Source organism: Chiloscyllium plagiosum, chromosome 9, assembly GCF_004010195.1.
Source record: "Chiloscyllium plagiosum isolate BGI_BamShark_2017 chromosome 9, ASM401019v2, whole genome shotgun sequence".
In the NCBI taxonomy this organism is placed as follows: Eukaryota; Metazoa; Chordata; class Chondrichthyes; order Orectolobiformes; family Hemiscylliidae; genus Chiloscyllium; species Chiloscyllium plagiosum.
Genome location: NC_057718.1, coordinates 84376532 through 84389054, shown reverse-complemented (window position 1 = coordinate 84389054; position 12523 = coordinate 84376532). Strand labels below are relative to the sequence as shown.

At 41.9% G+C, this 12523-nt stretch overlaps 1 protein-coding gene across 1 annotated transcript in view; it reads left to right on the top strand.

Annotated features, from left to right (window-relative positions):
• The first annotated feature begins 665 nt into the window (after positions 1-665).
• The window catches only part of galm (galactose mutarotase), a 66248-nt gene continuing 54390 nt past the window's right edge, over positions 666-12523 (top strand). The window contains exons 1-2 of the mRNA XM_043696410.1: positions 666-1279; positions 6694-6848. Coding sequence (XP_043552345.1) covers positions 1093-1279; positions 6694-6848 — 342 coding nt within the window. The 5' untranslated portion in view covers positions 666-1092. The remainder of the gene's footprint in view (positions 1280-6693; positions 6849-12523) is intronic.

Genomic DNA, 12523 nt, shown 5'->3' with positions numbered 1-12523 from the left:
GCTACCTGACGAAGGAGTAATGCTCTGAAAGCTTGTACTTTCAAACAAACCTGTTGGACTATAACCTGGTGTTGTGTGATTTTTAACTTTGTGCACTCCAGTCCAACACCAGCACCTCCACATATGTGGAAATACCTGGACAACATTCAGGATTGAGTTGGTAAGTAGCAAGTAATGGATTGAATGACTTTTTTTCCTGTGCTGCTGACCTCTACAACAGCATGGATGGCACAGTGGCTAGCACTGCTGCCTCATAGCGCCAGGGGTCCAGGTTCAATTCCAACCTTGGGTGACTGTCTATCTGGAGTTTGCACATTCTCCCAGTGTTTGCGTGGGTGTGCTCCGGTTTCCTCCCACAGTCCAAAGATGTGAATTGGCCATGCAAAATTGCCTGTAGTGTTAGGTATATTAGTCAAAGGGAAATGGGTTTGGGTGGGTTACTCTTCGGAGGGCCAGTGTAGACTTGTTGGGCTGAAGGGCTCGTTTCCACACTGTAGGGAATCTAATCATGACTATAATATTCACACCACCCAATTTCTAGGCAATGACCATCTGCAGCAAGACAGATTCTAATCATCGTCTAATCAGCTAATAGCAACACGGTCCATCCCACTATCAACATCCTGAGGTTACCATTTCACAACTATTTGATATGGTCATGGCACGTGGGCAATTAGGAGGGGAAGCAAAGCAATAAGTGGCAGACTTTGTGAGCAATCTTGTGAATAAATTAAATCAATGTAGGGAACCCTTTTTGCAGGTAGACTCTGCCCTCCCAGCTCAGCCAGGAAATAGGGGCCCAAGGACAGAGAGTGCTGGCGGGATCTGGTTTTGGACGGCAAGCGACACGGCTGATCCCGCCGTACAGTTTAAATGTCGAGAATAAGAAAACGGCAAAAAGCGCAAAGTTAAACCGAAAACTGGAATTTGCAAAATCCCGAATGAACTTTTTGTTTACGACCTAAGTCGGGAGTTGCCACATCTGCTCACTAAGGAGTGGAGAATAAGGCGAGGGAAGGCCTTCGTCGATCAGCCGCGGCCTCCGGGTTTGCTGAGTGACTCCGGCAGAAACGCCGCGCGGCCGCTCGGACTATGGCCGAGGTCAGTCGCGATGTGTTCGGGACGCTGCCGGACGGGCGGCTGGTTCACCGGTTCACGCTGCGCTCCGACTCGGTGAAGCTGTCAGTGTTGAGCTTCGGAGGCATTCTAACCAGCCTGGAGACCGGGGACCGGCACGGAGAACTGGCAGACATCGTCCTGGGCTTCGATCACTTGCAAGGTGGGCTAGCGGACACCTACCGACTGACCGCAAGGCCTTCACACTCAGCCGCTAGCTCCCCAGAGTGGAGAGTTTTGTCGCCGCTCATGAGGCAAAACAAACCGGGCCTTCGCATACTTATTTAAAAACAAAATAGTCTACTTGTGAAGAAATTCCAATTTAAGCTCTGCAATGCTCTGTCTACAACTCTCGGCTTCTCAAACAGAAACAGGAATTGTTAGAAAAACTCAGCAGGTCTGGCAGCATCTGTGGACAGACCAAGTTCTTAAGCGGATTGCTAAATCCTACATTTTGTAGTCCCTGCTTCCAAGTGTGTCATTTGCACTAACATTTATTAAACCTGCCTCATACACATCACCAGATCCAAATTATCCCTTCCTGGATCCACAACATATTATTTCCTAATCCTACTAGAAGCAGTTTGGTTTTTTTGTTTCTGATTTCCACCATCTGCAGTTCCTTTAGTGTATTTTTTTTCTCTCTCTGATCTTTTTGCCCCTGGTGTCTTTTTAAAATCTTTCTCCTGACCTTTAAAAACGTGTCCTTAGTCTTGACAGTTGGGTTTGGAGGTTCTTGCAAGTTATCCAGCCAAGAATGGGGACTTCAGGGAGCATGAGAGAACTGACCATGGTAGCTGTATTGAAGTGGGGGAAGGAAATAAGATTAGATTAGATTAGATTACTTACAGTGTGGAAACAGGCCCTTCGGCCCAACAAGTCCACACCGACCCGCCGAAGCGCAACCCACCCATACAGTTATCCAGCCAAGAATGGGGACTTCAGGGAGTATGAGAGAACTGACCATGGTAGCTGTATTGAAGTGGGGGAAGGAAATAAGAATGTCATTGTGGTAGGGAACAATATCATTGGAGAATAGATACTGGTTCCTGTATCCATGAGCAAGAGGCCCAAAGGTTGTGTTGCCTGCATAGTGCCAGGATTAAGGCAGCTTCTTCTCTACTGAAGAAAAGTTTGGAGAGGGAAGGAATCCAATAGTCATCCACATAGTACAGTGACACTGGTAGGACTGGAGAGAAAAGAGGCTTTGCTGAAAGACTTGGAGTAGTTGGAAGCTAAATTAGAAAGCAGAACAGGAGAAAGTGAGGTCTGCAGATGCTGGAGATCAAAGTTGAAACTTTATTGCTGGAAAAGCACAGCAGGTCTGGATGCTGCCTGACCTGCTGTGCTGTTCCAGCAATAAAGTTTCAACTAGAAAGCAGAACATCCAAGATAACCTCTGGATTATTACTTGAGCCATGGGCAAACGGACTAAGGAGGCCTGCCATGCTGGAGATCAGTGGGGTGGGGTGGTGGAGTTTGGACATGATAGGTTTCACTTGAACTGTGCTGTACAGAGAGCTTGAAACCAGAGTGGGGGAGTTTTTGGGAGAGGGGAAATGTAGACTTAGCACCCAGAATTTGGTGACATTGTAGGGCAGTTATTTGGATGACAATACCCAGAGTGGGACAGGAAGTGACAGTAACAAAATAAGGTCAAAGAGGGAAAATTGGTAAAAGGCAAAATTGATGGCTCTTTCCTTGAACCTGCATAATGTTGAAGACAGAATAGATTAATTAACCTGTACAAATACAGGTTAACAAGTATGAGCTTATAACCATTACAGAGACATGATTACAAGGAGATCAAAGATATGAAGTAAATATTTGTGGAATGTGACTTTTCAAAAGGACACAACAGAAGGAATGTGGTAGATAGCATTGTTAATATGGGATGGAGTAAATACAATAGCAAGAAATGAACTTTGATTGGAAGATGTAGAATCCATATGGGTAGAGATAAGTGAAAAGGGAAAGAAGATATTGGTAGAGAAGTAATCTGTAAGCTTCCTAACAGTAGCTTTATAGTGGGACACTGAATAAAATCAGGAGAAAATGAGGGCATGTAACAAACCCATTAATCATGGGTAACTTTAACCTTAACGTAGATTGGAAGAGTCCGATTGGCCGAGGAAGTCATGAAGAATTCCGATGCTGTTCAGCACAGTTTCCTGGAACAATACAGTATGTTGTGGATCCAGGAAAGGATGTTTTGGATCTGGTGATGTGTATGAGGCAGATTTAATAAGTAATCTTAGTGTAAAAGATCCACTTGGAAGCAGGGACCCATAAAATGCAGAATTTAGCAATTGTTTGAGAACTTGGGCTGGAAGCAACACTGCTATGGTTGAAAAAGGGCAATTGGAAAGGAATGAGCAGAGCTGACTGGAGTGAACTTTACTGCTAAAGGAGTTTAGCAGTAAAATCAGCTGAGGACAGACACTGGCAAATGTTTAAGAAATTAGTTCATACCTCACATCAGATACATATTCCAGTGAGGCAGAAGGATTTTGAAAAGGGGATAAACTGACTATGGTTAACCAGAATGTTAACAAGCATCATATTATCACATGAACAAAAAGCACACAAAGGTTAATAGTAAGCAGAGGATTGGGAAATTTCAAATAAAACTGACTAAAAATAAATTAAGTGGGAGCAAATAAACTTGGAGGGTAAACTTGCAAGTAACATCAAGAGCTTCTTCAAATAAACAAAAAGGAAGAGGGAAGCCAAAATAAACATAGGCCCCCATCAAGAATGAGGCTTGGGAAATAATGAGGAACCAGGAAATGTGGAGAAGTTGAATAAATACGTCAATTCAGTCTTCACAGTAGAAAATGTTAAGAGCATTCTAAAATTACTAAATATTTACGAGATAAAATAAGTGCAATAACTATCACTAGAGAAAAAGTGCTTTGGAAACTAAAGGGGCTAAAGATTGATAACTCTCATGGTTCTGTTTGCATGTGTCCCAGGATATTAAAGGAAGTAGCTACAGAGATAATGGATATATGAATAGTAATCTTTGTAGGAATCAAATCAGAAGATTGGAAAACTGAAAATATAGCATCTTCATTGAAATAGTGAATAAAAACCGGTAACAAAGGCTAGTTACCTTAATGTTCATTATTGGGAAGATGGATTCTGGGTAATCCAAGATGGATGACAGGAAAAAATTCTGGCTCTAACAGGCTGCTCTTTTTTTTTGAGGTATTTTAGGTGTTGGAGGTGATTTCCTTAAATTCCAGGAGCAGCAATTACTGTTTTAAATACTGTTGCATTGTATTGGAACTTGAGGAAAAAAACAGTCAAAATAACAGCACTTTTAAAAGGGAGAGGAACAGACAAAGGCAGCACATGGTCAGGCAGCGCAAGAGAGCGAGAGGCTAACAAACAGTGAAATTCACAACTGATCTTGAAGGAATCTGTTTGGGAGAGGTCACAGCACAGAAACAGATAAGTGAATATTTTTAACTGTGGCCTAACAATAAGTCTGCAATAGTGAGTAGAGTGGGTTCTTTCTTGATTTATGTGTTGTATTGAGATATGTCTCTTGATTAACTTAATACTTATAGCTTATATTTTTTAAGTTAGATTACATTCCTGCACTGTGGAAACGGGCCCTTCGGCCCAACAACTCCACACTGACCTTCTGAAGAGTAGCCCACCCAGACCTGTTTCCCTCTGACAAATGCACCTAACACTATGGGCAATTTAGAATGGCCAATTCACCTGACCTGCCCATCTTTGGACTGAGAGGGGAAACCGGAGCACCCAGAGGAAACCCATGCAGACACAGGGAGAATGTGCAAACTCCACACAGACAGTCGCCCATGATTGGAATCGAATCTGGGTCCTTGGTGCTGTGAGGCAGCAGTGCTAACCACTGAGCCACCATGCTGCCCCATATTAAGTTAGCCTGGAGCAGAAGAATAAGGCAGTGCTATTTTCTAGATCTGTAGATTAAAATAAGCAAAAATGGCCCTTAGTAGAGTGATATACTCTTCTTGACGGATGTGGGAGTATAGGGAGAGTTTACATGTTGCTGAGGATTATATCTACAATAAATATCATTGGTTGCAAACCCTGTCAGATCGAATGGATCGGTTGGAGAGATAGTTAGAGGCAATGAGGAATTTACAAGAGCAAGGGGGTGTGATGGGTGGCAGTTACAGGAAGCGAGAAAAGGTGCAGATACAGTCACATAGATGGATTAACTCCAGGAAAGGTAAAAGAGGTAGGCAGGTAGTGCAGGAGTCTTCTATGGCTATCCCCATTTCAAACTAGTATGCTATTTTGGAAAAGATAGGGGGTGATGGATTCTCAGGGGAATGTAGCCTGAACAGCCAAGTTTCTGGTATCAAGACTGGCTCTAATTTAATGAGGGGTACATCTGGTTCCAAGAGATCAATTATGTTAGGAGACTCTCTAGTCCGAGGTACAGACAGATGTTTCTGTGGCCAGCAGCGAAAAATCAGAATGGTGTGTTGCTTCACCGGTGCCAGGATCACCGGAGAGGGTGCAGAATGTTCAAGGGGGAAAGGGCCCATCAGGAGGTCATTGTACACATTGGAACCAATGACACAGGAATGGAAAATGATGAGATTCTGAAGGGAGAATATAGAGTTTAGGTAGGAACTTAAAAAGGTGATCCTTGAGGGTAGTAATATCTGGATTACTCCCTGTGCTGCGAGCTAGTGATGACAGGAATAGGATGATAGAGCAGATGAATGCATGGCTGAGGAGCTGGTATCTGGGAGAAGGATTCACATTTTTGGATCATTGGAATCTCTTCTGGGGTAGAAGTGACCTGTACAAGAAGGATGGATTGCACCAGAATTGGAAGGGGACTAAAATACTGGCAGGGAGACTTGCTAGAGCTGCTCGGGAGGGTTTAAACTAGTAAGGTAGGGGTGTGGGACCCAGGGAGATACTGAGGAAAGAGATCAATCTGATGTCATCCTGTTCTTCCCCCTCCCGCGCAGTCAAAGCAAAATGCTCAGAGACAGTGTAGTTTTACCTCCTCCATCATTATTCCAGGCCCTGGCGTAAGGGTAGCATTTCACAATGACAATCTGTTACCAGCAGTGTGCCACAGGGAACAGTGCTGGGACCACAGGTATTTACAGTATATATTAATGACTTGGCTGAGGTAAATGAATGAACTATCATCAAGTTGTGGATGACCCAAAGTAATTGGGAAAGCAAGTGGTGAGGATGACAAACATCTGTAAAGGAATATAGTCAGGTTGAGCTAATGAACAACAAATTGGCAGATGGAATATAATGTCAAGATGATCTGGCCCATTGCCTCTTTGAACAGGACAGAGCAACAAGTCAGACAGTTTACAGTGCTCCTGTGAGATATGTTAGATGTCTGAATACATTAAAAATGCTTTATAAACTTGGGTTGTTATTGCTCGTTCCAAAAGACATTGGAAAACAGTAACAATTTTAGAGAGGAAGAAACTAACAAAATTCGATTGAGTGTCAATGTAATTTGTAAAGTGCAAAAAAGTATTAAGAAGTCAAAATCACTCACTCCTGGATGATAACTTGTTTAAATTATGTTTACAGGTTATATTAACAAGCATCCATACTTTGGGGCAGTGATTGGCCGTGTTGCAAATCGAATTGCAGGAGGGAAATTTAGTATTGATGGAAAGGAATATCAGCTGCCCATTAATAATGGGCCAAACAGTATACATGGTGGCTTGAAAGGATTTGACAAGGTAAGGCAAATATATAACAATGCTGAGCAATATTACAATTCAGGTGGTGGAGAGATTGTGGAAACTGGGATTGTTCTGTTTCAAGCATAGAAGGTTCAGGGAGAATTGATACAGGTGCTCAAAGCAGAAGGGTTTTAATGAAACTCTTGAATTGAAGTTAATGGTCACTTGTACCGAGGCACGGTGAAAAGCTTTGTCTTGCAAGCAATACAGGCAAATCACATAGTTAAATAGCATAGCTAAGTAATAATAGATAAACAGTGGCAAAACAAAAACAGGTACAAACGAATGCTAAGATTTTGAGAGTCCATTCAGTATCCTAACAACAGTAGGGTAGAAACGGTTTCAAAACCAGCTGGTGCATATGTTCAGGCTTCTGTACCTTCTCCCTGATGGTAGAGGTTGTAGAAAAGCATTGCCAGGGTGGGATGGATCTTTGAAAATGTTCGCGACCTTTCCTTGACAGCGGGCCTAGTGGATGGATTTTATAGATGGGAGATTGGCCTTTGTGATTGTCTGGGTTGAGTTCACCACTCTCTGTAACCGTCTCCAATCTTGAATGGTACGGTTGCCATACCAGGTAGTGATACATCCAGACAGAACGTTCTCGATGGTGCACCTATAAAAGTTGGCAAGGGTATTCACCATCATGCTAAGTTTCCTCAGCTGCCTGAGGAAGAAGAGACATTGTTGGGCCTTTGTAATCAGTGTGTCCACATGAAGAGTCCAAGAAAGCTTGTTGTTGATTAACACAGGAGCTTGATACTCTCCACTCATTCCACCTCTGTGCTGTTACTGTGTAGGGGAGGGCATGAGTAACATCCCACTGGAAGTCAGTAATGAGTTCCTTGGTTTTTCTGGCATTGAGAGCTAGGTTGTATTCAGTGCACCATTTTTCCATGTCATCCACCTCCCCTCTAATCTGTTTCATTGCCATCTAAGACTGACCAACTCTGGTGGTGTCATCAGCGAACTTGTAAATGACATTAGTCTGGTATTTGCTGCCGATACCGTTAGTAACCAGTGGACCAAGATTTAAAATCATTGGGAGTTTTTTTAACATAAGATGTGATCTGGAAAAAGCATGGAAGCAGACTCGATAGAAATTTGCAAAAGATTTAAAATATACTGAAAAGTAAGGCATTTCTGGATTGTGCCAACAAAGAGGGAGTGTTACTAATTGGATATCTCTTTCAAAGAGCGGACAGTAGTACAGGGGCCAAAATGTCATCCTGCATTTTGTAAAATTCTAGAAATCTGCATAATTTCTGCTTTATTTTGTAAGTACGACTCTAAAATGTGCTAGATTCATGTGAAGTTTTGCAGTCTAACAGTCAGGACAGCAACTTCATGTGTTTTATAAATGGACATTAACAACAAAATGTTCATTCCCTTCCAACTCTGCTTCCTCTCCTTCCCCTTTGCTGGTCTTCGTTGCCCTTAACGAGCTTTGCATATAAATTAATCAGTTGGGAAACTTCAATGATTTACTGGTGATGGTTAATAGATGAAAAATGCATGGGTGATTTTATGATTGAGAAATAAATGTTCAGTTGTAGGAGAGAGGACTTCTGGATATGGGGGATAAAATAAAATTCACCGCTGAAAGACATTGAACAATTGGAAAACATTGGTAATTTTAATGGTGGTGGTTAATAGGTGAAAATTGCCACCCATTGCTTTAGTTGTGGAAAAGGTCATTTGGCTGTGTGTGATTGCCCTTCTGGATAGAAAAAGAGAAATAAAATATTCATTGGAATTTGACAGGAGCACTGCAAAGCAAACTTTGATACTATTAGATATTCTGATAGATAGCTAAAAGCCTGGTCAAAGAGTCAGATATTGGGGAGTGTTTAAAGGAGGGAAGTGAGTAGAGACAAGTGGAGAGGTTCAGGGAGAGAATTCAGGAACTGAAGACACAGTCACCAATAATGGAACAATTAAAATACTGGATTCTCAAGAGGCCAGAATTAGATGAGTGCAGATGGAAAGAGAGACACTTTGCCTTTCATGAGCACTGGAAATATCTTAAAATGCTTCACAGATTTTTGTACTGAAGTACTTTTGAAATGCAGTCACAGCTGTTGTGTAGGAAACATTACTGATAATAGGGTATGAAGGAGAATAGAGATAGGGAGGAGTGAGGCCATGGATGGTCTGTACCGTTACAATTGGCTGTTCACCCTCCCCCTCCAGGATGTCCTGTAGATACTCAAAAACATTCTTGACGTTAGCATCAGGGAAGCATATCATTATGGAATCTTGTTTGCAGCCACAGAAACACCCACCTTTCCCTCTACGTTTGAATCCCCCAATGACTATTGCATTCCTACACTTTCTCTCCTCTCCTGTTTAGCAGAGCCAACTGTGGTACAATTAATTTGGCTGTTATTGGTTTCCCCTAAGAAGTCATTGCGCTTCCCCCCCCCATCTCCAAAAACACTATCCGGAGTGGTATGTCCGCTTTGCAGAGGATTAACCACAATGGGTTCAAGCCTATGTAGTTCTCATTCTCTTGTGGTGGATACCCACTCCCTTTCTACCTATGGAGTCTTTGCGAATAGTGTGAACAGTTCTCTGTACATGCTATCCACAATATTCTCAGCTTTACATTTGCTCCATAGTGTACCCAGCTGCCACTCTAAAACCCAGGTCTCCAGGAACTGCAGCTTGTGATTTTTCCTGCACACATCCTGGCCCTAAGCATTGTAAATGTGCCCAGCTTCCCACATTGTTCAGGAGGAGTAAACCATGGCTTTGAGCTCACCTGCCATGATGTACCCCTCTGGACTAAATTTTTAAAGGACTATTCAAATAACATTAATTACTTTAGAGCCCTTCTTCACTTGTTAAAACAAAATATAGCCCTTACAAATTATAAACCACAAAAAAGACTTCACAACCAATATGCAATAATGCTTGTTGCCCTTACTCACTCATTCAGCAGCTTCCACTTCTCCATGTCACTTTGACACCACCTCACGAGCTCTGCCTCTGGATTGAATAAAAATAACACTGGGCTGGTCATTCAAAAGTTTTCTCACTGTTCTGCTGTGAAGGTCCTTGCCAGATTCAGTCTCTCTCTGACCTCTGGTCTTTACTGTAAGAGTTTCTTCTGGTCACTCTTTCCCATTAGGCCCTTAGACTTTACTTTTATATTTAAAAAACAGAAGTACTCACCAATAAGTGAAAAGGAGTTACTGATTACTTCCCTTCTTTCACCTAACTCCCTGTTTCATCAAACTCCAGTTTCACTCTAATGCAACAAAACTGCATTCTTGTGCAGGCAATAAAAAGTTGATTGGTCTATGGACTGGTGACCAGCTATCAGTGACAGTTATTTGCCTGCCAACATTGTGTGATTGGTTCTCTGGTAACTTAACAGCTTGGAACTGGGAATTATTTACTTCTTCCCAGTTCAGGAGCAGTTTACTTGCAGTCAAAACTCACTATAAACCTGAAAAAAATCAGTTTATCTTCCCAAACAGTTGTTTTAACTGATAATTGCAAGGATTTTAATAAAGAACTGGCCTATCTGTGTCTCTTACAACCAGTGGAAGCATTAGCAAAAGGTGATTGAAGCATTGTGCTGGGCAACAAAAAAGTCAGAAGGATCATCTCAACAACAGAATCTAGAAACAAAAACTACTGAACTGTCCCATTTTCCCCCTCTGTCCAATAATCTATTTCCCCATTTGCTTGTTTGTGTATGTAATGGGGGGTTTACAAGGGGATTCGAGTTTTGGTTGGTAATAATAGATACGTGGCTTCTAACTGTTTACCAGTAGCTGGAGTCTAATTGTGAGGAATAAATAGTGCTGCTTGTTCAGTAGAAAAATCTCTTCCTATCAAAATGTGTCTAAAAGTCAGGTAAAGTGGGGAAATTCTTGTTAACTTGGGTGGATAGTTCACAATGAGGATTTTACATGAGAAGGGTGGAATAAGGTGAGATACTCAAAGGAGGTGTTGGTTCCAAAAGAGTGGAGGGCCAGGACAAAGTGTAATCTGATGATTAGCACCACACCTTCACTGCAATGTTCTTGATGAGGCAAGTCGTAGAATGTGTAGCCAGATATGAGACTTCATTAACGGAGAAAATGTCACCCCTTCAGTCACACTCCATCAAGGCAATGATGCTGAAGCAATCCTTCACAATATCCTTATGGATGACCAGGGCCACAAGTGAATGAATATTCTGGAAGGTGATGTGGATAGGGTGGTGAGAGCAGAGCCACTTGCAGAGTCCGCACGGTCAGCAGTGGAATGGATGATTTGAACAGGAAGGAAATTGACAAAAATAGATCTATCTGACATACATAGCTGCAGAGGTAGGCTATTCAGCGCATCAAGCCTGCTCCAACATTTAATACAATCGTAGCTAATCAAATGTCACAATATCCTTTACCCACATTCTCCATGTAAACATTTTTACCAGAGTAAAGTCTGAAAATTTGGAACTATTGCATTTTATTTCCACATCCAAATAATTTATATAAATATTGTGTACAGCTGGGGCTCTAGTACTGATCCAGTGATATCCCGCTAGTTACAGTCTGTCAGTATGAATTAACCCATTCATTCCAATGATGTGCTTTACGCATGCTACCTGATCTTTAATCCATGCCAACACTTTGCCTTCTATCCCATGTGCTTTAATTTTGCTAAACAGCCTCCTTTAGGTCCTTATCAAAAGCCTTTTGAAAATCCAAACGTCCATCAATTCCCTTTTGTCAATTTTGTGAGTAACATCATTAAACTGCAACAAATTTGGCAAATCTGATTTCCCATCTACAATTTCATGCTGACATGCCAAATCGGATTATTAGGAGCACCATGCTTTTTGTCTCTAATCAGATTATTATCCAAGTATCCATTCAGCACATCCTTTACAATAGATTCTGCTTACTACTGATATAAGGCTAACAGGTTTGTAGTTCCATGTTTTCTCTTTTGCTCCTTTCTTAAATAGTGGAGTAACATTTGCTAGCTTCCAATCTGCAAGTACTGTTCTCGAATATTTAGAATTTTGGAAGATAGTAAATGCACTGGTAATTATCTCTCTAGCCACTTCCTTCAAAGCTCTGGGATGTAGACTGTCAGGTCCTGGGTAGCTATCAACTTTCATCCCGATTAATTTCTCCAGTACAATCTTCTTACTAATACTAATTTCCTTTAACTCCCTCGTCACTCGGGTGACAGCTTGTTTATTCCTCTGTGTAAATTGAGTTTTTTGAAGAAGTAACAAAGAAGATTGAGGGCAGAGCAGTAGATGTGATCTATATGGACTTCACTAAGGCGTTCGACAAGGTTTCCCATGGGAGACTGATTAGCAAGGTTAGATCACATGGAATATAGGGAGAACTAGCCATTTGGATACAGAACTGGCTCAAAGGTAGAAGACAGAGAGTGGTGGTGGAGGGTTGTTTTTCAGACTAGAGGCCTGTGACCAGTGGAGTGCCACAAGGATCGATGCTGGGCCGTCTACTTTTTGTTATTTACATAAATGATTTGGATGCGAGCATAAAAGGTTCAGTTAGTAAGTTTGCAGATGACACCAAAATTGGAGGTGTAGTGGACAACGAAGAGGGATACCTCAGATTACAACAGGATCTGGACCAGATGGGCCAATGGGCTGACAAGTGGCAGATGGAGTTTAATTCAGATAAATGCGAGGT